General features: G+C 28.8%; 7 protein-coding genes and 1 long non-coding RNA gene across 10 annotated transcripts; 6 read left to right on the top strand and 2 right to left on the bottom strand.

The window, feature by feature from the left end:
* Positions 1-93: 93 nt before the first annotated feature.
* LOC117157020 (tubulin gamma-2 chain) lies at positions 94-3560 on the top strand. Its single transcript, XM_033334653.2, has 9 exons — positions 94-404; positions 702-904; positions 1018-1164; positions 1229-1365; positions 1455-1649; positions 1737-1848; positions 1950-2081; positions 2147-2329; positions 2469-3560. The coding sequence occupies exons 1-9, from the start codon at positions 356-358 to the stop codon at positions 2670-2672; spliced, it is 1362 nt and encodes a 453-aa protein (XP_033190544.1). The 5' UTR covers positions 94-355; the 3' UTR covers positions 2673-3560.
* Positions 2870-4776, bottom strand: Trmt61 (tRNA methyltransferase 61). Its single transcript, XM_076622250.1, has 4 exons — positions 4006-4776; positions 3568-3840; positions 3265-3434; positions 2870-3045 (listed from the first exon to the last, which is right to left on the bottom strand). Exons 1-4 carry the CDS (start codon positions 4358-4360, stop codon positions 2884-2886), a joined length of 960 nt encoding a protein of 319 aa, XP_076478365.1. The 5' UTR covers positions 4361-4776; the 3' UTR covers positions 2870-2883.
* A 367-nt stretch (positions 4777-5143) lies between these two features.
* Positions 5144-6791, top strand: jagn (jagunal). The gene is made up of 4 exons (XM_033334663.2): positions 5144-5485; positions 5666-5807; positions 5870-6085; positions 6166-6791. The coding sequence occupies exons 1-4, from the start codon at positions 5394-5396 to the stop codon at positions 6292-6294; spliced, it is 579 nt and encodes a 192-aa protein (XP_033190554.1). The 5' UTR covers positions 5144-5393; the 3' UTR covers positions 6295-6791.
* Positions 6792-7255: 464 nt separating this feature from the next.
* On the top strand, positions 7256-9784 carry ATPsyngamma (ATP synthase, gamma subunit). Of its 2 annotated transcripts, none has more exons than XM_033334660.2 (3): positions 7256-7415; positions 8529-9075; positions 9160-9784. In XM_033334660.2, the coding sequence occupies exons 2-3, from the start codon at positions 8546-8548 to the stop codon at positions 9524-9526; spliced, it is 897 nt and encodes a 298-aa protein (XP_033190551.1). In that variant the 5' UTR covers positions 7256-7415; positions 8529-8545; the 3' UTR covers positions 9527-9784. The 2 variants fall into 2 exon arrangements, with proteins under 2 accessions (XP_033190551.1, XP_076478253.1); XM_076622138.1 differs by lacking the exon at positions 7256-7415 and adding an exon at positions 7552-7576.
* A 466-nt stretch (positions 9785-10250) lies between these two features.
* Polr1C (RNA polymerase I and III subunit C) lies at positions 10251-12056 on the top strand. The gene is made up of 7 exons (XM_033334654.2): positions 10251-10405; positions 10489-10548; positions 10630-10820; positions 10901-11085; positions 11156-11344; positions 11453-11701; positions 11791-12056. The coding sequence occupies exons 1-7, from the start codon at positions 10352-10354 to the stop codon at positions 11904-11906; spliced, it is 1044 nt and encodes a 347-aa protein (XP_033190545.1). The 5' UTR covers positions 10251-10351; the 3' UTR covers positions 11907-12056.
* Positions 12057-12534: 478 nt separating this feature from the next.
* LOC117157025 (gamma-interferon-inducible lysosomal thiol reductase-like protein) lies at positions 12535-14653 on the top strand. 2 transcript variants are annotated; one of them, XM_076621932.1, is made up of 4 exons: positions 12535-12863; positions 13398-13615; positions 14061-14381; positions 14493-14653. In XM_076621932.1, exons 1-4 carry the CDS (start codon positions 12749-12751, stop codon positions 14580-14582), a joined length of 744 nt encoding a protein of 247 aa, XP_076478047.1. In that variant the 5' UTR covers positions 12535-12748; the 3' UTR covers positions 14583-14653. The 2 variants fall into 2 exon arrangements, with proteins under 2 accessions (XP_076478047.1, XP_033190552.1); XM_033334661.2 differs by having other exon boundaries at positions 12558-12863; positions 13398-13576.
* Positions 14654-16350: 1697 nt separating this feature from the next.
* On the bottom strand, positions 16351-22353 carry LOC117157028 (calmodulin). The gene is made up of 4 exons (XM_033334664.2): positions 22122-22353; positions 18885-19059; positions 18383-18625; positions 16351-18221 (listed from the first exon to the last, which is right to left on the bottom strand). The coding sequence occupies exons 1-4, from the start codon at positions 22122-22124 to the stop codon at positions 18193-18195; spliced, it is 450 nt and encodes a 149-aa protein (XP_033190555.1). The 5' UTR covers positions 22125-22353; the 3' UTR covers positions 16351-18192.
* A 3110-nt stretch (positions 22354-25463) lies between these two features.
* LOC117157029 (uncharacterized) lies at positions 25464-26903 on the top strand. Its single transcript, XR_004464216.2, has 3 exons — positions 25464-25605; positions 26349-26522; positions 26769-26903. It is a non-coding gene; the product is annotated as an uncharacterized LOC117157029 (long non-coding RNA).
* The last annotated feature ends 932 nt before the right edge of the window (positions 26904-27835 follow it).

Here is a 27835-nt window from a genome sequence, read left to right as displayed (position 1 = left end):
CATTCATGATGAAAATTTTCCTTGCATTTTTAAACTGATTGAAGTTTCAAACGGCGAAAAATATTGACATTTAACGCAGCACCATCTATAACTGAATACAACAGCAATAACATTCAGATTCGAATAATATTATTCTGTGTGCATAATTCTATTATCAGTAATCAAAAATATTTCGTAACTGTACGAATAACATAATCATATATATATATATATTATTGTAATATTCGCAAAGAATAGTTATAATTGTAATATGTGAAGTATCAATCAAATTGAAGGTTCATCGCGCGTAAAATCAAAGTGAAGTAATTATAATAAAGAATTGAATTCTCAATAAGAATTAAATAAGAAATTCAAGATGCCTTGCGAAATGATAACTTTACAACTTGGCCAATGCGGTAATCAAAGTAAGTAACCATGCAATTTACATCTTTGTTAAAATGTTGTTCTCTGTTTTTCTTCTTATTAATTTGCAAATGTAACCAAATAACTTACTTTTAATTACGTATAATTTATTATTTCATTAATATTTTATTAAAATAATCTTTGTTTATCTTTAGTTTTCTACTAGAAATATAAAGATTGTAAAATTTATGTACCACGAAAATAGGAAACTAAATTTCTGTTTTGAAGATATATTCATAAGATGTATTACGATACTACATTAGCAAAAAAATAAATAATAAAAGAATTTCAATTTTTAGTTGGATTTGAGTTTTGGAAAAAATTATGCGCTGAACATGGTATTAGTCCAGAAGGTATTTTAAAAGATTATGCAACAGAAGGTACAGACAGAAAAGATGTATTTTTTTATCAATCAGATGATGAACATTATATACCAAGAGCAGTATTATTAGATTTGGAACCCAGAGTAATTCATACAATTATGAATTCTCCCTACTCAAAGGTATTCATTACTATATTTTGTATAAATATTATAAGTATGTTTAACTTCATGAATTTATATGAATATATTCTTTATTAAAATACATTGTTATTATAAATATTATTTTCCACAAGTTATATAATCCAGAGAATATTTATTTATCAAAACATGGAGGTGGTGCTGGTAATAATTGGGCATCTGGTTATCATCAAGGAGAGAAACTTCAAGAAGAAATATTTGATATTTTAGACAGAGAAGCAGATGGAAGTGATAGTTTAGAGGTATGTGTAGTTATGTTATTTGAATTTATATCATTAATATTGTAATCATTATGTTAATTTACAGGGATTTGTTTTGTGTCATTCTATCGCAGGTGGTACTGGTTCAGGTATGGGTTCATTCATGCTTGAATCCCTCGCAGATAGGTTTCCAAAAAAATTACTTGAAACATATAGCGTTTTCCCAAACCAAGATGAGATAAGGTATATATTATGCAATAAAACTATATTATAATAATTAAAACAATAGTACGTTTTTAATATAAATAAATTAAAAAGAAAATTCTTTTCAGCGATGTAGTTGTACAGCCATACAATTCCTTATTAACTTTAAAAAGGTTAACACAATGTGCTGATTGTGTTGTTGTTCTCGACAACACAGCACTTAATAGAATAGCATCAGATAGACTTCATATCCAAAATCCTAGTTTTACACAAATTAATAAACTTGTTTCTACAATAATGTCTGTTAGCACCACCACACTTCGGTAATATACCATTTATATGTATTTTGCTTAAAAAATTAATGTAAAAGATTATAAAGATTTATTTATCTAATTCACATGTAATACTAGGTATCCTTCTTATATGAACAATGACTTAGTTGGTTTAATTGCTCCATTAATTCCAACACCACGATTACATTTCCTCATGACTGGTTATACTCCTCTTACTACAGATCAAGAAGTAAGTATTCATTTAATGAAATATATAGAGCAACTTTGTTTCTTATTCCAAATTTAAAATTTTTTTAAAAATATACATATTTAATAAAATATAATTCACAGGGAGCATCTGTAAGAAAAACTTCTGTATTAGATGTAATGAGACGTTTGCTTCAGCCGAAAAATATGATGGTTTCTACAGCATTAGATAGAAATGCATCTCACTGTTATATATCTATCTTAAACATCATTCAAGTACGTTTTATTAGAAATATTAAGGGTAAAAATAAAAATAAAATCTTATAAATACAATGTTTTAGGGTGAAGTAGATCCAACCCAAGTTCATAAATCTTTACAAAGAATCAGAGAAAGAAAACTTGCGCAATTTATACCTTGGGGTCCTGCTAGTATACAAGTAGCTCTTTCAAGAAAATCACCATATATTCAAAGTACACATAGAGTATCTGGCTTAATGTTAGCCAATCATACTAACATATCATCAGTAAGTTGCAAAAATATCTTTATATTAAACGATACTAAATTATTTTAATTATTAAATTTAGTGCTTTCAAAATTACTTGATAATTATGTTTACAAACAATTAAAAGCCTTGTTAAATCTGTAATACATATGTATTTCAGTTATTTGACCGTGCCTTACAACAGTATGATAAATTACGAAAGCGAGAAGCATTTTTAGAACAATTTCGTAAGGAAAAAATGTTCGAAGATAATTTGGACGAATTGGATAATTCTAGAGAAGTCGTTGAATATTTGGTAAAGGAATATCAGGCAGCCACCCGAGTGGATTATTTATCATGGAACCCCAGCAAAGTAGAAACATAAAATATTCAATAATTTTAATAAGATTATCGTGCATATAAAGAAAAACTTGAGATCTGATTATCACTTGTTATTTTATGCTTTACTTTATTATCACAGATGCTATTTTGAGCAGTATTAAAGTTGTTCTACGAAAATTAAGTTTCAATACTATACATATAGTAAATAGCAATTTTATGATATTTTAGTACAATTACAAATATTCTCAATTTTTTTATTTTAAATCCATTTCTATCTTTCGTACACAAAATGGAGGTAATGTAGCAATTGTAATGAATCCTGTATGACCAGGTAAAGAACGAGCATGCATTGCAGTAAGCAACTTTCTCTCTTCTTTTTCATATTCACTTTGTTGTGCCATATCTTCGTGTATATCCTAAAACATAGTTACCAAAAAGGTCATATTAATATTTTCAAAACTGATATTTAATATCATCCTAAGTGTAAAACATAAACTAAGCTCGTGCCATTTGAGTTATGATATTTATACACATATCTTTTTATAAGAATTTAACGAAAAATAATACTTAATAAAAAGAATCTTTCATTTTACGACACATATATTAATTCTATATATTGCATCTATTATATATACCTCATATTGCAGGTATTCTAAATTCAGTATAGGAAGGTTTCTATATTGTACATGTACTTCTCTTTGTAAACATTCGTAGGTATTCAACTCAATGAATCCTTTTGATACTAATTTTGCACAAGTACGTTGAACCTGCTCAATACAAGGAGAAAAAGAACATAGTTTTCCACCTAAACATAAAATAATCAAAAAATCATTTCCTTGTCCTACTGTGTTAATTATTACTGTGTTAATTAATTTGTTTATGTAAGTTCGTAGTAACTGAAAAACTAAAATAAAATTTTTTGCTAAAACAATTTGTACCTGATTTCTTTAAAGTAACCACTGCATGATCTATTGCTAACCATGGATGTGGCAGGTCTAAAAAAATTGCATCTGCTTTTGTTTCTAATTCTTTTCCAAAACCTTCCATACAAACATCTTTATGATTTGAAGTTACAAATTTACTAAGACCATGTCTTTCAAACTCTGCTTGAGCAATATTTACACGCTGCTCGTGAAAATCAAATGTATAAAGATGACCGTGAGGGCGAATTGCACGAATAAGAGCATGGGAAAGAGATCCGCTTCCAGTACCTAAAACAATAAGATAGTAAAACTAAGAATGTGATAATTATATGAACTAAATGTAACTTCAAAATGCATTAATAAGTAAAATTCCAATATAAAATATATTGATAAGTTAGTACTTTTAGAATCAAATCAAACAAGTATTTAGGAAATAGTTAATAGTTGTTGAACCTGTTTCAATAACTATGTTTCCTGGTACTAAATCCAACAAGTGTATGATCAAACTTATGTCGGGGCTATATATAATTTGTGTCCTATGAGGTACTGTCAATGTCCAAAGTTCTGATGTTGGTTGTAAAACATATGCCCATCCTTTCGAAAGTCTTTTCATGGTTCCATATTTGTGTCCCACAAGAGAAAATACTCTAAGTGCTCCATATTTTGTTTGAAAAACATTGTCAACCATTTCACCATTTTTATTGGGAATTTTTGCCTTTATTTCTAAAGAATGCATATTATTATGTCCTAAGTATAAAATGACTACATCTCCTTCTTCAATGAATTCTTTTACTTCATTAAAACTCATTTTAATAAAAACAAATTGGATTTATTCATTAAATAATATTATAGTAATATTCCTCTATTTTATATCATAACATTATTAATTTTACATCATAATTATTATCAATTTGTATAAATAACACTTTTTCTTCATACGTTTTGTAACATTGTTATTATCATATCACTTTATATCATTCATAATATTTTATAATATTTTGAATGTTAAATTCAATGTTCCATATTTAAGGTTATGTTTCGTAATACACGTGTTCAAAATTGAAATCTCAAACCTTTTAAATTACAGTCATGTTTCAAACTGTTATACATACATATATATTATATAGATTAATTGAAATAGAACTTGTATGTTATATGTACGCATTTTATCATTTTTTTGTCTACTATCTATGACAATGAATTCACTTCATTATGTATAAATAAAATTAAAAATGAAACTCTAAAAAAAATGTCTTGCCTATCTTCATATAATATATAAAACATATAATTTCCTTCGCTAATATAAAACATAATAGAAAGTAATTGCGTGGTACGTAATATAATTTTGTGTATTATCTAGAAACAAAACTGTATTATTTATTTCAAAAAATTTTTTTTAAATGTAATAAATTCTAATTATATCATATAATATAATGCGAAACTAATGTTCATGATGATAATCTTCATTTTACATTATTTATCTATATCTACTAAATAGTTACAAGATTTTGATTTATCGACTTACAAAATGATACAAATAATAAATTATAATAATTAAAAATATCTATTTGTGAAAAAAATATAAAAAAGAAAATCAGTAAAAATGATGTTCAGTTTCATAAAATGAAAACGCGACTTAATAAAAGCGACACATTTGCTGAGATCCGTGACCCATGAGGCCACTAACAGAGCTTCGAAAAAGTTTAAAAATAGTAAAATAGTTGGTAATGAAGTGCCGAATGGTTTATCTTGAATTGCAGCTCGAAAATTGTTTATACGTAAATTTCTGTTGTTAAAACAGAAACTGATTTCTTATATCTTAGTCACCATAATTTCGAAATATGGCTTCAAAAGTAACACTGTCCCAGGCTCTGGGTACAGATGGAAGTGATTTTAATCATAGACAAAAGATTGCTGGTCATTATCAAATCAGGTAATTAAGACATAACAAAAACGATATGTATATCAGCTACTTTTCTCTTTCTTTCATTAAAAATATTTTGATATTCTACACGTATAATATTTCTAAAATTTAATAAAATAATAATTAAAAATAAATCATTCCTCAACTGTTATTTATTTATTATTAGAATTAAACGTGCATTCCTTTTAGCGCAACAAATAAATCAAGACTGAAATATTGCATATTTTTTCATTATCTTCTTTTCTTCGTTATGCTTGCCAAGCTATCAGCCGATATTTTAGACCATTTGGATATATTTATTTTGGAGATTGAAGAATTACAAGTACCTCAGGTATATGATCTTTAATATAAAACATTAAACTATTAAATTATAATATCTCCCTTTTCTTATAGCCTTTATGGTGGGAATATATTTGGTGCACAAGTTTGATGTTAAGTTTTCTTGCATTGTCTGCTATTAAAAGAAACAGAATTAAAACATTAAAACAGTACATGATAGGTATCATCCTATTAGGATATGGTCCATTACTTTATGGAGTTGTATATTATTTCAAGGATGTTTGGAAATATTTAACTGTTGGTAAAACAAATGAAATTCACTTCTGGCAGGTATTAATAAGTCATATATTATCTATTATTGGAAATTTTCATATAAAATATTTGTTAAATCTATAAAAATTAATTTCTAGGATCTACCATATGGATTATTATGGTATGCATTTATTCTTTTAGCATCTCAAGTTCATTCTTTTTCTTTGTTCTTTTCCTGGAATCTTATAGTAGCTTGGAAAACACGGGGAAATAAAAAAGCTGACTAATTTAATAATAAAATTCATTGAAATCTGGCATATCTGTGAACACTATTGGTAATATAATAATATATTAGGCAGTCCCAAAAGTTTCTTTCATTTTATAAGAAAATAATAAATGCACAACATTTTTTGTTTTATATTATTTTGTTCTATTATTATAAAATTCAATAAAATAATATAAAACAAAAAATGTTGTGCATCAATTATTTCCTTATAAAACAAAAGAAACTTTTGGAACAAACTCATATACTGTTAATAAAAATTAAAACTGTGAAAATATTGCTAATATGTAAATATGTATATATACATGTGTTCATGTACATTATATCATGTGTATTTTACGTATCTTAAATCACATATTTTGAAACATTTCATTTTGTTTTCTTATAAGCAATTTTAATAATGAATTGATATTAAAAAAGAGATAAATGTCACAATTTCTATATTAAATACACAATTCATTATGTAATAAGAGTAAAATAAAATTTCAAATAAATTATTAACCTTTTTTGTATTGTTTGCTACAACAAATACCTGAACTACCCAATACAAAAACTTACATAAAAACTAACAGTAACATAATTAGTCATGTACATTATGTTAATGTTAACTAAATCCATGCATAATGCATTTATATTTATACGTGTACATTACGTTGTTATGAATAATGGCGAGAATTATCGATCAAATGTATAATTGATTACTGGATCCTGGAAAGGAAGATACCTAGATCTAGTAAGAGGGTCCTGAAAAAAGGGAATTTTCACATATCATATATCTATATCTCGTACAATTAGTCGATTAAGTTAGTTAAAATTGTAAATAGTCGATTTTATGTCCTAGCAGTTACTTTAAATTTTGGCAGTCTAATGAGCAGAGAAGTTAGGATACCATTGGTGCTAACCTATGCAAATGAAATCCTGAAATAACCACTGAATCCATAAATACCCTAGATCGTAAGACATCTTTACACACAGGGGGCCTATTGATCGTCCGTAATAGAAGTTACATGCATATATGGATATTACACTTGTTCGTGATTCGTGAGGGACTTCATGCTCTATGATAATTCCCATTCCGTTTGACACAGTTTTCTCATTTCTTATCGCATTATTCTAAGTCGTGCGGTGAGTTTCAATTATTATAATAGATAAAAATTAAAGTAGTTATTTTAATAAATTGATTTATAAAAAAAATAAATAAAAAGCAACAAATATATGCATTGAAATAAATTAATTCTGAACACAAATGGTATCCATTGTGATTATATAAATCAGATAATATTTTAGTTAAGTATAAAATAATTCACATTTATTGATATATTATTGCTATTACTGTGATATCATTATATTGTGTCATATATTATTCGCTTTCTACATTCTCCCTTTTTTTTAAACTTTTATCTATGTTAAATTTCATTTTCATTATGAAGTCTATCTTTAAATCAGTCAGACAGATGAATGTTTTCTATGGAACAATATAGTAATTATTATCTTTCAGTATGACAAATTACAATAAATGAATTAATATTGGTAATAAATATAATGTTAACATTGCAATATTAATATGTATTAAGAATATAAACTACGAATGTATTTTACTATCTTGTTTATTAAGTTTATGATCTTATTAATGTATGTCTTATGTAATTTATTGTTTTATTTTCCAAAACTTAAATAACGGTGTTGGTAAGTTTAATGTATTTTCACACAAGAGTTTTGCAGTAATGTTCTTTGTGTTCCTTTAAAATGTTATGTTTTTCAATTTCTATGTAGTATATCACTAGTTTTGATTATATTTAATTAGTCTAAGTTGAAATTATAAATTAGTATTAATTTTACTAATATATTAAAAAATTTTGTATATGTATGATTAGTAGCCTACATTAAAAATTGCAATATTTGTTTTAAGTATTATAATTTATTTTACTTCTGTTATATTTTACCAATAAAGTATTAAGTAATCTGAAAATAAAATTTGAGATCTACATTAAAGTATATTATATGAAGGTAATGTAAGAAAGTAATTTTCCTAATTCTAATAAATAATTCTTTCATTTGGAGAAAAACAGATATTAAGTTTAATTATTTTGACTATTTGATATTGTAAGATTTGTTTGTAAACCCTAAGTTAATAAATACGTTGATGTACATATTATGAGATTACAATAAAAATGTGTATATATATATATATATATATATATATATATATGTATGTTTATGTTTTATTTAACTTCACAGGGACATTCAACTTCAAAATGTTTTCTAATCATATGACAACAATTGTGCGGCTTGCTGCTCAACAGCAGCAGCAGCAACAAAAACGTGGTATGGCAACTCTTAAAGCAATTTCTATAAGATTGAAATCTGTAAAGAATATTCAAAAAATTACTCAGTCAATGAAGATGGTGTCAGCTGCTAAATATAATAGAGCTGAAAGAGACTTAAAACAAGCTAGACCTCTTGGGATTGGTACAAAAGCATTTTATGAACAAGCTGAAATTCAAGCACCACCAGATGACGAGAAAAAGCTTGTAGTAGCAATAACAAGTGATCGAGGATTGTGTGGTGCTGTACACACTGGAGTTTCTCGTAACATTAGGGATGTCCTTTTAGCTGATCCCAAAGAACGTGAAAATACGAAGATTATATGTGTTGGTGAAAAATCTCGAGCGATTTTATCACGTTTGTTTGCTAACAATATATTGTTTGTTGCATCTGAAGTTGGTCGTAAACCACCCACATTTAATGATGCTGCCAAAGTAGCAATTGAAATTATGAATAGCGGGTATGCTAATAATTATATATTATTTTCAAATGTATAAAATTGTTTCATGTTAACATATGTGAATCAATATATTGATGTCTACAGGTACAGTTTTGGTTCTGGCCGCATTGTGTACAATCGATTCAAGTCTGTGGTATCATATGCTGTTGATCAGTTACCCCTTTTTGACAAAAATGCAGTAGTTAATGCACCAAAATTGTCAGTTTATGACTCTCTGGATGAAAGTGTAATTCAGAGCTATTTGGAATTTTCTCTAGCTTCTCTATTATTTTATTCTATGAAAGAAGGTGCCTGTAGTGAACAGTCAAGTCGTATGACTGCTATGGATAATGCTAGCAAAAATGCAGGGGAGATGATAGATAAATTAACTCTGACATTCAATCGTACTCGGCAAGCTGTAATTACTAGAGAATTAATTGAAATCATTTCTGGTGCTGCTGCTTTGGATTAAAGAAATATATAATGTGCATTAAAAAGGGAAAACATCATAGTGTTGGGAAGTAGGTCACAAACGTATTGTCAATTGACATTTGAATGTGTCGTTTTCTGAAAAGCAAATTTCAATTCAGGACCTCTCGAAATTGCTAAAAATGATCATTTAAAAATACAATGTTTATAACCCAACATGAAAATAAACGGTTAAAAACTGTTCGCAGAAATACTTTATTTGTTACAATTAAAACTGCCAAATAAATTAGATGATTTTATTCATTTTTGTATTTATTAACGCAATAAATTATGTCTTATCTATAAATAAATTATATCTATGCTAATAATACATATTAGAATTATTAGATATTTATGTATGTAATAGTATGCAATTTATTATCATTATTGCTATTTATTGTTAAGTCATTTCTTTGTATATTCTATAAAAAATTTACTTTAATAATTTAAGTATATGAAATTTTTTTTGTATTTTATAGGCTGTGATCAAAAAAGAATTACCTATAATATCTATAAACTTTTAATTTAAATATAAAGTACTTACGATTAAAATAAAAAAAAAGAAAAATTTCGTTGAAAATCCATTATACCATCAATTTTTGTACTGATAACTAAGTAAAATATTATTTATATTAATATTTCTGAAGTAGTTGTGTGATTCGTTTTATTAATTCATAAATTATACTAAAAATATTTTCTAAATTTAAGCGAAACATAATGTATTAAGGAACACCAGTTTTATATTTTATAATTTGAGGAACACCAGAGTTATTCCACGTTTTCCTGCTATCTGTAAATGTAACCTCAATGTCATAACAAATATTAAATAATGGAAGGAAGTCGAAAATCTCGTGTTATTCTTGAAGAACATGGTATACCTAATGTGAGGCTCTACAATATACATATGTATATATATATTTGTGATAATTCAAATTAGCAATTATTAATAATAATTTTATTTTTTAGGCTTCTGAATATACTAATTATCAACCACAACAAGATTGGAACTTGCATAATTTTAAAAAAGTATTTTTTATTCTGAATAAAAAATATATTATTTCTAATATTTATAAAATTATTACATATTATACTGATTTATATTTTTAGGAATTCAAAATACAAGTGATAAGAGAGTCTGAAGATGAACGAGAGTTAGAGTTTGATTTAATAGGTTATCCTGTTGGATTTGCTAACGCATTTCGTAGAGTCCTTTTAAGTGAAGTACCAACCATGGCTATAGAAAAGGTTTACATTGTAAATAACACAAGTTTAATTCAAGATGAAGTTTTAGCTCACAGGTAGTTATTTATATTTAAAATGTATATTATTTTTTCATTCAAAAACAATAAATTTATATATATGTATGTTCATATTAAAGATTAGGTTTAGTACCACTTCAAGCTGATCCAAGATTGTTTGAGTATCCTTCATCCACTATTAAAGATGAAGATGAAGTTAGTGATCAAGATACTCTAAGATATGAACTTAAAGTATCATGTACTTGGAATCCCCAAGCACCTAAAGATTCTCGAAGAACAAATGATATGTATAGAAATAGCAATGGTACATAAATATTTAATATAGTTAAAAGAAAGTTATACAAATGTAAGAAGAAAAATAATTTTGTTTTTAGTGTATAGTAAAGATATTAAATGGGTTCCCATTGGTCGTCAAGCAGAACTTTATCCTCGAGGAGCAGAGCAATTAGGTGTTCTAGAAGATGATATTTTAATATGTAAAATGCGCCCTGGTCAAGAAATTCATGTTTTTATGCATGCAGTGAAAGGAATTGGGAAAGACCATGCTAAATTTTCTCCTGTAGGTAGGTTGAATATTAGCATTTAAGTCATTAAATTTTATAATATTAATATAACTGAATTTATTTCAATAAGTTTTACTTGTAATACTTTCGAAATTATTTTTTATTTAGCTACTGCATCATATAGACTATTACCAGATATACAACTAGTAAAACCTGTCAGAGGAGAAATGGCGGATCGTTTGAAAAGTTGCTTTAGTATTGGTGTTATAGAAGTAATTGAAACTAAACCAGGTGATCCAGAATCACGCGAAGCAAAGGTTAAAAATCCTCGCTATGATAGCTGTTCTAGAAATGTGTTTCAACATGAAGACCTCAAAGGATATGTACGGTTAAGTAGAGTACGAAATCATATTATTTGTAAGTTTAAATACTTTATTTAAAAAATTTGTCATTTAAAGATTATGCACATGTTGATATATTAATTATGTATATCTTTCTTCCTATAGTTACCATTGAATCAGTGGGAACATTACCACCATCTGTATTATTTGTAGAAGCAACTAAGATACTTAAGGGAAAGTGTAAAATGTTCTTGGAAGAACTGGAAAACATTGAAAAATAGCTAGAAGTATTAAGATGTTAGTAATGACAATCAAAAATATTTTAACTTTTTGACTTTACTTAATTCATTAAAATTCACTTTTATAAAAAATGTAATGTACAATATATTTAATAAAAAATATAAAAAAAATATTGTAAATACTATATGTAAGATCTATGAATATCTTGATATTATTATACAAATTAGTTCCAATTATTGATTTTCTTCAATTTTTATGATTATAAAAATTGTATATATATAAACATATATTTGTAATAGTTTTGATTTTAAAAGCATCATATGTTGAATTCAAATTATGCAGGCATGATAATTTTCTCCGATGATTCATTGATATTTGAGGTTATTTGTTGACTCTGGTTTACCACTGTTAATAATACATATATATATATATATATATATATATATATATATATATATATATATATATATATATAATTTGTGAATAGAACATATTTCAAAAGTTATAAATAATCAAAATTTAATTTTCTATTTATGGGGATTAATTTACTAATAATAAATGTAAAAGTAAAGAATCATGTATATGTATGTATATATATCCATTATTTAGTGGATTTATAAAAAGAATTGAAAATAATCTTAAGAATGTGATTAGTAAGCTATATATTGATCGAATTTTATCTTATCTATATTAAGTGTATCGTTTTATATTATGATAAAATGAAACTCGGTTGGAATGTAGGCAGTACGGAATATTGTTAATTCACTTCCATGTTTATTGCGATGTGACAGCACAGATTTCTTGTCTGGTTTAAAATTGTTATATCACGAGTAAGATTTATTCTGTACCATCGTTCTAGTGTCTACCTTTAGAATTGCGGATAATGGGACTAGGAATTTTTCGATGGAAGATATTATTGATTGCTATATCTGTTTTACTTCTTTGGCAATCTTCGAAAGTATGGTTGAATCTAACTCAAGAGAAATATGGCATAGAAGGTAAAAATCCATATATCTACGAGCAAATGTCATGCGAAATGGAATAATTTAATATTTCAAGATTATATTTGTTTCTGATTTGTATATTAGAATTATTCGTTATTTCTTTAATACTTTTATTTAAAATTAACTGATTTAATAACTTTTCCAATTATAAGAATATTATATAAAAATGCATTTTTTTTTACATTAAATAGATAGATAGATAATATCTTTATTGCTTTTCTTATGGATTCTGCTTTTTTGGTTTGTTTTGATGACAATCCCTATCTTCTACTCATTATTATATTACATATCACATATTTACATTAAATAAGTAAAAAATATAAATATGCAAAAATTTGTAGTAAGCCCAAAATCAGAAATTTTATTAAAATTTGTATTTTTGTTTTCTAAATGTAGAAATTATCTGTTATATCAACACAAAATATTAGATAAAATTTTTATTTTTGTGTCAATGGCTTAAATAAAAATTTTAATTTACTATTATGTAACTTTCTCGATTTTCTTGGGTATCTGCTAAGTTTTCTATAGCACAGCTTCAGGACAACCAGCTAACAAACGACGAGAGTAAGCAAAAGGTTCACATAACTGTGTATTACGAAGCACTATGTCCAGATTCACGCAACTTTTTCATAAAACAATTATTGCCAATGTACCACAAAATTCCAAATAATGTACAGTTGGAATTTATACCATATGGGAAAGCTACGGTAGGATACTTTATAAAGAGAAAAAATGATTTAAAAACAGTATGTTTCCTCAATACATACACAATGTAACATATTAATTTTGATTTTCATGTATGTGTTTATTATTCTACAGATATTAATACAGTAGAGATAGTATACATAGTAAAATATTTTTATCCTGTTATACTGTATAATCCCTTTTTTAAATACGTATTAACGTTACTTTTTACATTATAACGTATGTATAATAAGATATGTTTCCATAAAGAATAACATGAAACAATATAAAATTAAAACAATGACTAATTATTGGTAAACTAAAGTATTATCTTATTTTTGACTTTAGTAACAATCAACATTAGATTACTAGAAAATATCTTACTTATCTTAATATTTAATATTTAATTATTTTTTGGTTGGAAATATTTGATTAATCTAGAGATAAATGAAAATAAGTATGAACTTTTAAAGTCTAAGCTTATTTGAGTTTACAAAATTCTTACAGACTGTGAAAACAGAAAATGGGTATGAATTTATGTGCCAACATGGACCCATTGAATGTGGAGCAAATATCATTCATGCATGTTCCATAGATATCCTGAAGAATACCTCCATTCAGTTAGAGTATCTATCTTGTATGATTAAAAATAACATAGTGCCAGTAAATATCATGGAAATTTGTGCAAAAAAAATGAACATAGATTATAATCCTATCTTTAAGTGCTTTATTGGAGATAAGGGCAAAGAACTTTTGGCTAAATATGGGGAATTAACAAATGCTGTAACACCACAAATTTCCTTCATACCAACTGTTGTATTAAATGAGGTAAGTTTTTTAAGTCAAGAAATTTTAAAACACAAAATAATATATTCAGATCAATGTAAATTATTAAAAATTTTTGTTCCTATATATATTATAATAAATATGGATTTACAGAATTCTGAGAATCAGGCAAGGATATTAAAAAATTTACTACATGAAGTGTGCCTACAATTTAAAATTATGCCAGAAGGTTGTATATTATAAAGATACATCAAGTATTTATAAAACATACTTCCCTGATAGATTTGCATGAAATACAATATTTTTTACATAAATTTTTATGTATCTAATGAATGTTAAGATCTAAACGAAAAATGCCTTCCAATTTTTTATTAAGAATAAGAAATGAAATTAAAAATGTAAAAATTCAATTAAGTGAATCAAAGAAGGGCATATATTAGGTATAAGTACATATATAATACTTTGTAGAACTATTTAAAAAAATTTTTTAATTTTATTTATTTTAAGATATTGAAATTTCCGTATTGTTACTATCTGGTATGTAACATATAGTAGCATTATTGTTTGAAAATTCCAAATTAAAAGATCTAGGTCATTAGTCCCTAAATTACACTTATTTTATGACTGATAGTAAACTAAAATATTTATGTTGTATTATTTCTATTAATGATATATATATATATATATATATTTCAAATTTGTTCATGATGTTCAATATTATTTTAACTTAAAATTGTTTGTCATTATATAAAATGTTAATATTAGTAATACTTGATTGCTCGGTTATAATGCATTTTACATTTGGATTTATAAATAAATTGAATAAATTAAGAGTTACATATAATAGAGTGGTGATATACTTAAAAAAAATCTGTTTTGGTAAACTAAAAAACCTGCTATTCTCACATTAAAAGAAACAAGAGTTAATCAGTACTTTAATGTATGGGAACAATTTATTAACTTAATATCAACACTTTATACAAACTGTGTCGCTTCGTCATGCACGATAAGTGAAGTATGCCTTTGATATGGCGGAAAATATCTCACATAAAATAGAAATTATGAATGTACAATCTCAAATACAGGAGAAAAAAACATATAGCGAATATTTTTTCTTTAGCCGAATGAATAAATACATTTATTGGAATTATTTTTCAAAGATAAACATCAAAAATAAATAACTTCTTATTCACGTCACGACGGAGTTTCATAAATATCGCATTTTAATATTTTATATAGTTTCGGACAAAAGATTGAGAACAAGAGTGACTGAAGTAGAATCTCCACTATTTTATTTGCGAGGAATAAATGTTTCGGGAAACGATCCTTGAAGAAAACGAGAATATGATTCTGTAATAGATCTCAAGCTTTAGTTATTCTTGAGATACAATACTGACTTGCTTTTTCTTTTCATTTTTAAAACTTAATATCGGTTCTTAGCGCCCGCTGTAAAGAACTTTCATAAAATTATAGTTTAGACTATGTATAACTTGCGACACGAATATAAAATTAATATTAAATATTGGAATATATTCTTTTAACTTAGACTTAAACACTAACCGTCAATGATCGATGAAACGAGCAATAACTTGTTTAAGCATTTAAATAGGGATGTTCTTTGAATAACTTCTATATCACCATTTACAAAAGGACTTTGTCGTGATTCCTCTTTCCCTTTCTTTTTTTGCATCTTTACAAAGTGAGAACATTTTCGCCGTAAATCACTAAATTTTAACTTTATGTTCACAATAACGATAACAACTATCAGAACGACCGCAAGTGAAGTAAAATAGTTTTAAGAGCTCTCCTTTTGCGATTCGTATGCCTTAATATCTCTATAAAAGGCTTCCGAACCGATGAAACTTCGTAGATATGTTAACGCGAATCTTGACAGTGAATTATACACATACATTTTGTCGGCAAACTATTACTAGATGCCATTGAAAATGACGATGAAGATAAAAATGGCTGAAACGAGAGGTCCATTGGTTAATGAAGGAAACGAATTGAGTAGTTGTGACCTAAAAATGAGGGTACATTTATTTTGTCTTTTTATGATCAATGCGATCTAGGTCACCAGAAATACAAGTACTTCTCATTTTGTTCACTTCAATATTAAATAATAAAGGACTGTGGAGGAATTATTTCTTCTTTTCTTCCTTTTTTCTTCGTAAATTAGTTTTTATATATATATACATATACACATATATGTGTATATATGTGTGCATATATACATATATATGTATATATAATATATATTACATATATATTAATGACTGAATCACCGACACGCATGTGTTTCCACTTTTCGGTGATCGTTCTTTTCTCTTAGTACTTAACATTATCATACGAATCTCACAAAACCACACCAGTTTCTCCTGCTTATCTTGCGAGACTGGCACGCACCCCTGGGCGAAGGAAAATATAATGCACCAATCACTGTTGTGACTTGACTTCTTTTTTAATCCCTCATCCCTATCTCTGTGTGCTTCCATTTATATTTCAACAAAAGTGGTGTCGACGTTGTGTAACGCGCACGCGTTTTAAGGCTTTCTCAGTGGAGATAAGATACAAACGGGAGATTATAATGAAATTGGATACAGAACGCACTTGGTGAAATATGTCTTACATGTTTTGTTGTGTACGCGTTTGTGTGTCTGTGTATATATGTGTACATGTATAATACGTGTCATGTATTATATAGGTTTTTTCAAAGGCTTAATAAAGCTGAAAAAGCATAGAGACGTTTCACCAGAAATATCAATACTTTGATATAACCCGATTTCATAGATCTCATAAACGTGGTCCAAGATAGCATTACGCGCATCTCTGAACTTCTCGAGGATACTCCGTATTTTTTTTAATCCTCCTAATACTTTTTCTTTGATACTATTTCTCAGCTATTAAAAGAATTAAATTATCCATTATGGCGTAGTAACGAATTCAGTATGTACGGAATCATCGATAAACCAAAGGTCGAAGACATTATATTTCGAACTCTGGAAAACGATGTCCAATCCGAATTTTCTTTGGCAAAGTAAAACAAACGCTTAACATGTACGTTACTGATAAAACTTTTCGCTACAACAAATGCTGTATCGATGACACAAGCACGTTCTTCTTGATCGAGAAACAAGTAGAATAAATTTCCAACTTATCTCGATCAATAAACGAACCTACACAATGCGCTATAATAGCCTTAGATTTTTCCCTTCTTTTAATACTTTTCCTCTCTTCTGTCTACTGATTAATAATCTTTTTTCAATACATTGAAAAGTAGAATTTACAAGGAAAACTTGCATGTGAAAGTCTTCAAAGATACGTGCAGAGAAGAAATAGGAAAAGGCCAAAAAGAGAGGAAAGTAGGGAAACACTATTTACTTTTATCATCAACAAACATGCGCGTCTGTTTTTTTATACATATATATATCTAACATTTTTATATATATATATAATTATATTTTTTATACGGAAATAAATCATCTTTTATGTATAGATGTGTTTATGTGTGTACTGCATATTTTTTGTATTTGTTTATGTGTGTGTGTAATATGTATTTTTATGTTTATGTTGCGTGTAGTTAAGTATTTTGTGTATTTAGAGATAATGATTTTTAGTGGTATAACTCTTTAATTAAACAATTGCCCTGTATTACTTATCGTTAATGATGATTAACGCGTGTTGGACGTTGACTTTTCGCGTTTTAAAGACATCTTTGCGTCCAGATACAAGATTTTTTTCACTTTCTGGTCGATTCGTTTTTGTTAACATTATATTTTTCTTTGTTTCTTGATTTATTTTAATACGTCAACACCACTCCAAGTTGCAAGTTTTTCCATTACACAGGTTGCATTCACTTTGATGTCATCATTGTGACGAATTCTAGACAAAGAATATAACACAGTTAGAGTTACTATTGCAAATATGTAATTTAAACTTAGAAATTACACAAATGCTTTAAAACTTTTAATCAAAATTTACGAAATATTGATAAAAGTAATTTAATCTAGAAATTACAGTAAATATAAATTTAATTGCACAACCTTCATAATTAACTTGGCCATCACCATCAATGTCAGCCTCCCGAATCATTTCATCAACTTCCTCATCAGTGAGTTTCTCGCCAAGATTTGTCATAACATGTCTGAGTTCCGCTGCAGATATGAAACCATTTCCATCCTTATCAAATACTCTGAAGGCCTCCCTAATTTCCTCCTCACTGTCAGTATCCTTCATTTTGCGAGCCATCATAGTTAAGAACTCCGGAAAATCGATTGTGCCATTACCTACAATTCCAAGTATTTTTAGTTTTGATTTTTTCTGAAATCAGATTTTTTCCAATGTTTTTAACAACGAGATAATGATAACAGTGTAAAAAAACATTCTTTCATTATGCAAATATATTGAATGATAATCTAAATTGATAGATTTGAAAATGATGCTGATGATATCACATGCAATCTAAGAAATACAAAAATTGCATAATGAATAATAACAATGCAATGAGTTATACGTCAGTTATAAAATAAGATTAGGGTAAAATACCATCTGCATCCACTTCATTGATCATATCCTGAAGCTCAGCTTCTGTAGGATTTTGTCCTAGCGATCGCATAACTGTACCCAACTCTTTGGTTGTGATAGTACCATCCCCATCCTTATCAAATAGCGAAAATGCTTCCTTAAATTCTGCAATTTGCTCCTCTGTGAGTTGATCAGCCTTGAAATAAAAAATAAAAGTTACAGTTACATGTTCACATTATTAGCATAATATTGTTAAAAGAATCTAGTTAAAATTTTGTTAAATCAATTACATGGGATCTTTATTTTATCAGACATCATACAAATAATTTGATATATCATAAAATACCATTCTATTAGTTGCAATAATGGGAATTATTTCTCTTTTATAAAATACATAAATATATATATTTTCTATTGTTTATATACTTGCTAGTTATGAGTATATACTGAAGATATACTTTTGTCTGAAGTATGTCATATGGAGTAAGTGTGTATGCTGAGAAAATGAAGAACATTCTATATTTTGTAGAAACGCTCACAAAAATAATACGTTAAGTTTTCATTGACGAGACTCGTAACACGATTACAAAGAAAGATTATTTTTGAGTAAAATTCTTGATAGCAATGAACATTATTTTCTGTAAAATTTCTCATTTCTTTCATGCTTAATGCATAACGCTCTTTAATGCATTGCCGATGTTTCGATCTGGAGGAAATGCCGCCACCTTGCTGAAAACTAGAAACACTTTACGTCCGTTCAGGTATTGCCCCACCCTCACTAAGAAAAAGCGCGAGGGGGGGGTCGAGATACTTAGGATACCGTTGATTGGAAAATTAAGACACCTGCTAATCAACGTGTATTTTTGAAAAATCGTAGAGCGAAGCTTGAACGCTCGAAGAAGCTTCGATTCTTACTCGAATTAGATTCAATCAAACATCTAACCAAGACACACAACCGAGATTCAATCTAAGTCAAACCATACGATAAACTTATACTATATGAAGAATTCATTTCTCAAATGAAGCTATGCTTGCATTTGTATACGTTCAATCGCAAGTGTATACATCTAACAACCAATTAAACTTAAAGTATTTGTTTTATTTCATCGGAAATCCAATTCATTCAACCTTAGTTCTAAATAAAATACATATCGTGGCTGTTTAACTATCAATAAATATTTACCATAAGCTCGTTCCGGTCGAAAAATATCTAAGAAATAATTATCTGTTGCTATAATCAGATCCCTAAATAAAATAACGAATTAAATACATTTTTGTATTTGTAGACAAACAACTATTAAATAAATGATAAGGAAGTGCAGTCGTTAATATAAAAAGTTGTTTTAAATCAGCCTATGACTTCTAGAATAAAACACCTTACAATATAGGTCAGTTGTGCATATATATATAAATATATATTTATATATATATATGTACTACATACTATGCTTTCTTCTATATACTTTATACAAAAATATCCATTGAGCACCTAGACCTATATAAAAACAAATGTCATAAATAAACTAATAATTCGATATTTAATATTTCAGTTGTTTATTAAAAGGAAAGTATATATGTATATAAATATATATATATATATATATATAGGCGCAAATATTATATATATATATATATTCGTTAAGAATCTAACTAAAAAAGTTTATATTACGTTGGAGTATAATTAATTTTTAATACAACTGAAGGTTTATTTATAAAAACTAAATATTTATATGCTTAAGAAACACTTTAGAATGGTCGTATCTATATTTTAGGTTATGCGGTAAGACGATCGACCAACATCGTCGAACATCATAAAACTGCAACTAAAAATGGAAAATATTTTCAAAAATTTGAATACTACATAGCGTATGATCTTGTTTGATTTGAAATCATAAAAATTGAACTTATGCAATTAGAAAATATACAAAAAATGTGTTTATATTATACTGTGAGTATAAAATTCTCATAAAGTTCTCGTGATTAAGTATAAAAATAAAATGTAGAATTTAATGTTTATATTTTCGTATTAAAAAAAATTAACTTTTGTGAAAAGTTAATTGAAGTCATCGTTAGAAGAAGATGAATGCAAGAACGTACAAGGAATCAGGGAAATTGGCGCAACAGCAAGAGACCGCGAAAATCAATAGTGAGGTATACCGTGTAACGGTTGACTGTGTCGAATACTATATGCTACATAAGAAAAACATTGAATATCGTGAAAAAAACGGATTACGCATGATAAAAGAAAATGTACAAGATTATTGTACTCTTTCATTAAGTACTTTAATCCTAAAAAATGTTACGAAAAAATAACCTGTTAGATACAAGATAAAAATTGGATGAAATATTGGAGTTTGTACTGTATGATGAAAACAAGTTCCTTTCGAAACGAAAACGATACTGAGGTGTATCAAGCCTATAAGCGACAAGATTTTATCCAGTATATGCAACTACTATTGTTACGTTTAGAAATATCTCACATAAAACTTGAATTTTTTCGACGAATAAATGAAGAAATGTATTTATTCGAATTTAGCGCTGGTAACTTATCGTCAATTGGAATTCCTTGATGTATCCAAAAAGAAATACGATAGCAATTATTATCTCATTAGATTTGATAATCTAAAGATAAGGTATTTTATGTAGATAAAAGTTGTGAATTAACGATTTTAAGAAAGTTTTCTCGCGTCATTCGATATTCCAACGTACCGTTATACATTACATTGATACATGACACAACGTAATACGAACGACGTTGACTCTGAAAAAGTTTTCACCGTAGCGCCTTATCATAACGCTGTATCTTGACGGTCGGCCGGAAGATTTGAAAAATCATTGTTTCCTGTTTAGATCGTTCGATGTTTTTTTGCGATTTTTATCGGAGGAAGTTTCACAATTCATGACATCTCGAAAGAGACTGAGAAAAACGTATGTAAGCCATCGGAGTAGAAATGGATCGATAGTCGGTCCATCTCCGCATACCGGCCATTACGAATGTAATATTGCAATAGTGCGTAGGTAAAAAAAACATACGTGGGATAAAGTGGAAAAATATCATAGGATCTGGAAATGAAATCTTTTGAATCGGATAAAAATGGAAAAAAAGAAGTTTTGCAATAAATGCGTATCGGTAGGTTGCACGTGCACTCGACGCGTCAATGCGGCAAACGAAAGCCTAGGAGGAGGGTGAGGGCGAGGGACCGCTGAACGACGTCCGCATAGGCACACGCACCAGGAAAGAAAGCATATTCGACTTACCATTTTGGCTCGGTTCTTTTATATCTCAGTACGCTCGACGATTTGAAATATCGGTTTAGGCACTGAACACAAAGGATACTATTCACAATCTCTCTCTGGGCCAACGTGGAAAGTAAAACTTGTGTGCACGAAAGCGCGGACAGACACGCAATACGACACGGCCGACGAGAAACGCACTCCGAACAGCAATGGAGTCCACCGTTCTCTCTCGGTGTACGAGCCTCTCTGCCGCTTGTCTCGGTCAGGTATCACTACGCCGCCCCTAACGGGCTACATGACGGTGTCTCCTGATTGGTCGACGGTCTAGACGGGGGTTAAGGGGAGTTCACGCGGCGATGCGCTGCGTCGTTTCCTACGCGATCGACAGATAGTTCCGTGCGGCTTCTCCTCTGCGAAAACCCTGAAAAAACGACTGGTTTTTAATTGGACAAATGGGAAGAAGTAGGAACGACACGACGTCCAACGTAGAGAACGGTCGTCATAGACAATCGTGCAAATCCGCTTTACATGCGGGGTGGGTGCGGTCGTGTTTACAGGACAAGTCCGGGCGAACTAACCAGGCCTGTGATTGGCCGACGCGCACCTGCAATGCGTCAGGCAGCCGCGCGGACTGTGCCGCCGCCGGCTACCGGGTCAAAGCCGGGCTTCCCTGCGAGAGATGGCTCGAATGCAATGGTCAATGAGCGCGTTTTTCGGCTGCGTTTAGGCCTTACGTCTCTCTCTTTCTCTCTCTTTTTCCTTTTCTCTTCTTTACCATATCCCTTCTCTTTTTTTCTCTCTTCCTCCCCTTTGCTATCTTTGTCTTTATCTTATGCTTATTTTCTTCTTCCATTTTACCTTTTCTCTTCTACCTTTTTTTCTTTCTCTCTATCTCTCTCTCTTTCTCTCTTTTTCTCTTTTCATTCGCTTTCTTACGATTTCTATATCGTTAGTCCCCTAAGTCCTAAGCTATCGTAGCTTATTCTACTGACAAGAATAATTGCTGCAACGATATTTCGTTCGTTTGGTATCATAATCCCGATGACATTCGTCATTTTTAGTCAGCTTCCGATTTCAACTTCAGTTTCTGGAATGGCCGGAAATTCGCATCTTACATGACAGTCGTCAGGTGCAAAACAGGTTCTTGAGTCTGCTTCGCTGTCTCGTCCTGCGAATGATATTGGGTCACGATGGATTAATGCTTATAGTTTATAGGAAACGTTTTCGAATACTTTATCACTGAATCAAACTTCTTCATGCCCTAGAGAGTTGTATCTTTCATTCGTTTATTTATAGTAGACATGTTAATTGATATTTGCATATCTTTACTAATTTAGATAAATAAAGCGAATTGGAATAATTTTTCAGTAATATAAATCCTTACCTTTTTCTATTCCTTGAAGTTCTATCTTTCCTTACGCGCGATTTACAAAACTTTTCATTGAAATTTTTTATTACAATAAAATTTTTACAAAAAATTCATCGATGCTGTTCTCACGTATTCTCATGGAAAGGAAATATTTGGATGGCCTATTTCACGTGGACCATCCCTTGCGTTAACCCCAGAAGTGCTGGCGGTTTCAATGTCCTTTCATAGCATCGGTCGATATCTTCTTAAATAAAAATAATGCGCGTACACGTTCGTTGGATAAAAGAATATAGTGCGATTAGGCGAATGCCGTTTTCAGGCCAAGAAACAACTATCGATTGTGATATTTAATTCCCAAAATTTATTCCTTGCTGTAGTTATTCGTAGATTCTTTTTCGGGTACGATACTGAAATTAAAATTCGAAGATCAGAACGCGAGACAAATTGTTTTCGCGATGCTTCTCGAAAGAGCTTTTATCATCGTTGAATTATGCAAAAAATTTTAGCTCTTCTTAGTGCTTTAGTTCCATTTTGACCTGTATAATTTTAGGAGGGTTTAACATTCTTAATGGTCGGAGCAAAAGATATGGAAATAAAGTGAAGAATAGATAAGTTCGTAGACAGAAAGAATTTGATTTGTAAAAAAATTAGCATTCAGTTTTGTACGTATGTAACGATGTGCATAAATTTAATTAGATTGCGTAGTATTACATCAATGGATAAACACAATTTAAATTGGCATGATACAATTTACAACACGTTGTTAATTCATTTCTTTACGTTTTTCATATATCAGAATAATTTATTTATTTATTTAATAATTTCATAGGAATATCTAATGACATTGCAATCTGCTTCGAATAATTTATCATATAAGTACGAATTGAACGTAAATTTGTGCAATAATTTTTAAAAATTTAATCTAGTATAAACTGAATTACAAAATTGAGAGATTTTACGTTTCTTATTTTGATGATGCATTGTATAATAATTTAGGTCCACTGAAATAGAGATAGGTAAGTCAATCTTAAACTGAATTCTGTATTAGTCAGAGTCATCATAAGAATTACGAATATCTTAAAAAAAAAAAAGATGATGAGGCAGAATGGAGACTGAACACCTTACTAAAAGGATAGATATTCGATTTACGAGAATGTATCGGTTGATTACGTTGAATACGATCATCGCATGACGCGCGGGAGAAAAATGTGAATGACGAATCCACGATTCTATGCAAGAGGAAAAAAGGAAATGTCCAATAAACCAATTGTTTCTGTTGCATTTGCAATTAAAAGGTTCCAGGTAATTTCAAACGTTACAACGTTTCAGAGTTATTTTGTTTTTTTTATTTCCTTACGTCAACGGTATGTCCAACATTATGTAGCGAGTAATTCGTCAATTGTACTTCACATAAAAATTAGATTTTCCAAGACCAAATAATTAAAATGACATGTATTCATTTATCGTAATCAGTTATTGCTACTTAAGTTTAGTATTAAAAGACAAAACTGCACTCATTAAAGAATTTGTGTACATAATTCCTTTTTAAACTGGCACATTTATAGATAATCTACTGTTCTATCATTAAAAAGATAATCATAATATTATACTTGAATACTATACATATTTTGATATTTGTCTAAGTATGATACATAAACCTTTGTTAGACATTCTTGAAACAATTACATTTAACAACCTGTAACATTTATAATTATAGATTTTAAATTAATTCGGAAGAGAAATAAGTTATAATTTGCATAATTCTAACATATAATAAAATAGAATCTTTCATATATTACTTTAACTACATATTATATACTATACTGTTATGCCATGTTACGTCATACAACATAATCATATATCAGTTATGGATTATAAGCTTGTCTATCTTATCGTTTACCTTGCTGCATCTACTTTTAAGATTAAAAATATAATTGTAATTGTATGAAATTTTATTTAGTTACATAACCTAGCTCTCTAAATTATGAGCTAGGTGCGGATAAAGTGATCATTTATTAACTTTATAAAATGAATATATAGTTGTTAACTCTTTAAATGTACAAGATGAGACATATGGTGTATTGCAAAATGTATAATATAATTTATACTATTATGATAAGAACAAATTAATTAAAGGTAAGTACAGATGTTGTTTATACATAATTCGAAACATTTCTACACCATATCATTTTCCTAGTTTATTGAAGAAAATGAAGTAATGTCTTAATAACACAATATTTTTGCTATATCTGTTCAACTGTTGCATAGTGCAATTACTATTTAATATTGATTATCATAATGAAGTTGTAATATGGTTGCAAGTGCAGCTTTCTATTAAATGCTAATCTAGTCACGGTGCGATAAAATATAACACGGGTTTTCTTCATCGACGTGTAAATGACTTGTTCGCTTATTTCCTGTATACTAAAACTCTTAATTCATTTAAAATTACGATGTCGCTTAAGTATCGATATTCGTAAACTTCGTTCGTATCTAATAGATAATTAACAGTTTCGCTGGTGGCCGTGACCGATATGCGGTAACGCCGTCGCACGATGTTCGCGATATCAATAATAAGCGATGAGCATGCGTGCGGCAAAAAAGAACGTTCACGTATGTAGCTACTTAACGGAAGTGACGATTCCTCCACGCCAATTTTTTGAAAATATACCAAGGTCACCTTGGATTTGTCAAAAGAACCTACGATATAAAGACCAGTATCAGTAATAAGCATAAATACACCTTGATCATGAAAATATGTACGAGATATCTGTTTAAATGAATTTTTTGTTCATCGTAATCCTCTTCCCAAAAATTTCCAATAACTAACCATATAATTTCAATTTTTTTGCAATAATAAGCATTAACTTCTAATACAGGAAAGAAAAAAAGCAGAAATTGGTTCTACGATATTTCTGTACAGCTATTGCCTCATATTTTGTAAAAGTACAATATGTAGAAAATAAAATATTTGCAGAACGAAACTAACTACTGTAAAAAAGAAATCATTTAAATATAAAAAAGGAATATTTTCATTGGTTAGATTTAGCAAGGTAAAATATCGTTTACTTGAATATTTTTCGCAATGAATTTTAACATATTTTATTCTATTAATGTATTATCAGCAAACAAACAAATTTTCTCCACTGTAATTATGTAAAAAAGAATCACTGACTTAATTTACGTTATTTACTATTATCCTTTGTAGCATGCTTTTTCCCCCTTTTATTATAAACGTATTTAAGTATCTTGTACGTTAAAAAAGATGTCAAATTACCTAACCTATATAATTATTACAGTTGCGTCTTTCATACGTTCAGTATTACTACATCTTTATAAGTTCAATGCAGTAGAGCCTTGTAACCCTCTCTAAGTATCGTTCGACCAGTATGAAAAGAAAAAAGGAGTAAGATGATAATAGTTGGTCGATTGTATTACGCATAGCCGTAAGCTCTGCAGATGCGTGATGCGCTAAACGTGACGCGGTACGACGTTCCGCGGGTTAACAGTATCTACGGAACACTGTTTTTGGGCATCGTTACTGGGAAAAATCGATGTTCGACCTGATAGGACACAGAAAATATGGATTCATGACGCAGTTCCTCAAAGGGCCTAGCTGCTGTTAAGCAAGGTTTTCGAAAAAGTTCTGTGTCTAAGTTGCAGTGAGCCTGCGCACGAATAAACGCGCAATGCGACACGCGATAGAATAGGACAGGGAGTCTCGTAATCTCGTTAAAAAGAGACGGAACGGGGGATGGAGAAGCGCACAGCGGCGTTCACGATTAACGGTAAGGAAGGGAATTTAATGGGTGTCACGGCAAAGAATGTTAATTTTATACCTTACGTACATCGATGTAGCGCCTAATTGGTGTTAATTTCACAGAAAATACAATATTGAAGACTATTTCGTGTTCAATTTACAAAATAATGTTCATTTTCAATCGCTTTATATTTGAATATGTATCTGATACAGCAGAGGATGCTGTTTCTTTATTGTATAATATTTTCGAATAAAAAATTGAAAACTTTATGCGATTATTAAATTTCCTGGATTGCATTATTAAAAATGTTAGAAGGTTCTTGTTACGTTTTGTTTTTAATTAATGATATTGCAAGCAATACTTGTACGCGTGATTAAGGAAATAATGATACTATATTCGTAATATCAATATTGTACTAAATAAAAAACGTTTAAATTCAGTCTATATAGAAATATTGTACGATAGTTTGTTGGTATACAGTAAGTTTTTAGAAAAATTCATCATTTACCAATGTGAAAATATTTTATGAAGTCTTCTGAGTAAATTAAATTTTAGTGATTTTATCGTGAAGTTACGCGAATTTTGTATTATATCATATATACAGT

Source organism: Bombus vancouverensis, chromosome 10 (assembly GCF_051014615.1).
Source record: "Bombus vancouverensis nearcticus chromosome 10, iyBomVanc1_principal, whole genome shotgun sequence".
NCBI lineage: Eukaryota > Metazoa > Arthropoda > Insecta > Hymenoptera > Apidae > Bombus > Bombus vancouverensis.
This window is presented reverse-complemented; position numbering and strand designations above follow the sequence as displayed.

What these genes read in the sequence shown, in the direction of transcription:
- LOC117157020 (XM_033334653.2), top strand. Translation starts at nt 356, where the DNA reads ATGCCTTGCGAAATGATAACTTTACAACTTGGCCAATGCGGTAATCAA. An exon ending in GTTAGCACCACCACACTTCG is followed by an intron (nt 1,650 to 1,736) that starts GTAATATACCAT and finishes ATGTAATACTAG; the next exon opens with GTATCCTTCTTATATGAACA. An exon ending in ATCATACTAACATATCATCA is followed by an intron (nt 2,330 to 2,468) that starts GTAAGTTGCAAA and finishes TATGTATTTCAG; the next exon opens with TTATTTGACCGTGCCTTACA.
- Trmt61 (XM_076622250.1), bottom strand. Translation starts at nt 4,360, where the DNA reads ATGAGTTTTAATGAAGTAAAAGAATTCATTGAAGAAGGAGATGTAGTC. An exon ending in GGTTACTTTAAAGAAATCAG is followed by an intron (nt 3,435 to 3,567) that starts GTACAAATTGTT and finishes TTTTATGTTTAG; the next exon opens with GTGGAAAACTATGTTCTTTT. An exon ending in TAGAATACCTGCAATATGAG is followed by an intron (nt 3,046 to 3,264) that starts GTATATATAATA and finishes ACTATGTTTTAG; the next exon opens with GATATACACGAAGATATGGC.
- jagn (XM_033334663.2), top strand. Translation starts at nt 5,394, where the DNA reads ATGGCTTCAAAAGTAACACTGTCCCAGGCTCTGGGTACAGATGGAAGT. An exon ending in GCTGGTCATTATCAAATCAG is followed by an intron (nt 5,486 to 5,665) that starts GTAATTAAGACA and finishes CATTCCTTTTAG; the next exon opens with CGCAACAAATAAATCAAGAC. An exon ending in AAGAATTACAAGTACCTCAG is followed by an intron (nt 5,808 to 5,869) that starts GTATATGATCTT and finishes CTTTTCTTATAG; the next exon opens with CCTTTATGGTGGGAATATAT.
- ATPsyngamma (XM_033334660.2), top strand. Translation starts at nt 8,546, where the DNA reads ATGTTTTCTAATCATATGACAACAATTGTGCGGCTTGCTGCTCAACAG. An exon ending in ATTGAAATTATGAATAGCGG is followed by an intron (nt 9,076 to 9,159) that starts GTATGCTAATAA and finishes TGATGTCTACAG; the next exon opens with GTACAGTTTTGGTTCTGGCC.
- Polr1C (XM_033334654.2), top strand. Translation starts at nt 10,352, where the DNA reads ATGGAAGGAAGTCGAAAATCTCGTGTTATTCTTGAAGAACATGGTATA. An exon ending in TATGTATAGAAATAGCAATG is followed by an intron (nt 11,086 to 11,155) that starts GTACATAAATAT and finishes TTTTGTTTTTAG; the next exon opens with TGTATAGTAAAGATATTAAA. An exon ending in AGTACGAAATCATATTATTT is followed by an intron (nt 11,702 to 11,790) that starts GTAAGTTTAAAT and finishes TTCTTCCTATAG; the next exon opens with TTACCATTGAATCAGTGGGA.
- LOC117157025 (XM_076621932.1), top strand. Translation starts at nt 12,749, where the DNA reads ATGGGACTAGGAATTTTTCGATGGAAGATATTATTGATTGCTATATCT. An exon ending in AGAGAAATATGGCATAGAAG is followed by an intron (nt 12,864 to 13,397) that starts GTAAAAATCCAT and finishes AGTTTTCTATAG; the next exon opens with CACAGCTTCAGGACAACCAG. An exon ending in CAACTGTTGTATTAAATGAG is followed by an intron (nt 14,382 to 14,492) that starts GTAAGTTTTTTA and finishes ATGGATTTACAG; the next exon opens with AATTCTGAGAATCAGGCAAG.
- LOC117157028 (XM_033334664.2), bottom strand. An exon ending in CAATGAAGTGGATGCAGATG is followed by an intron (nt 18,626 to 18,884) that starts GTATTTTACCCT and finishes TTGGAATTGTAG; the next exon opens with GTAATGGCACAATCGATTTT. An exon ending in TGGCCAAGTTAATTATGAAG is followed by an intron (nt 18,222 to 18,382) that starts GTTGTGCAATTA and finishes TTCTTTGTCTAG; the next exon opens with AATTCGTCACAATGATGACA.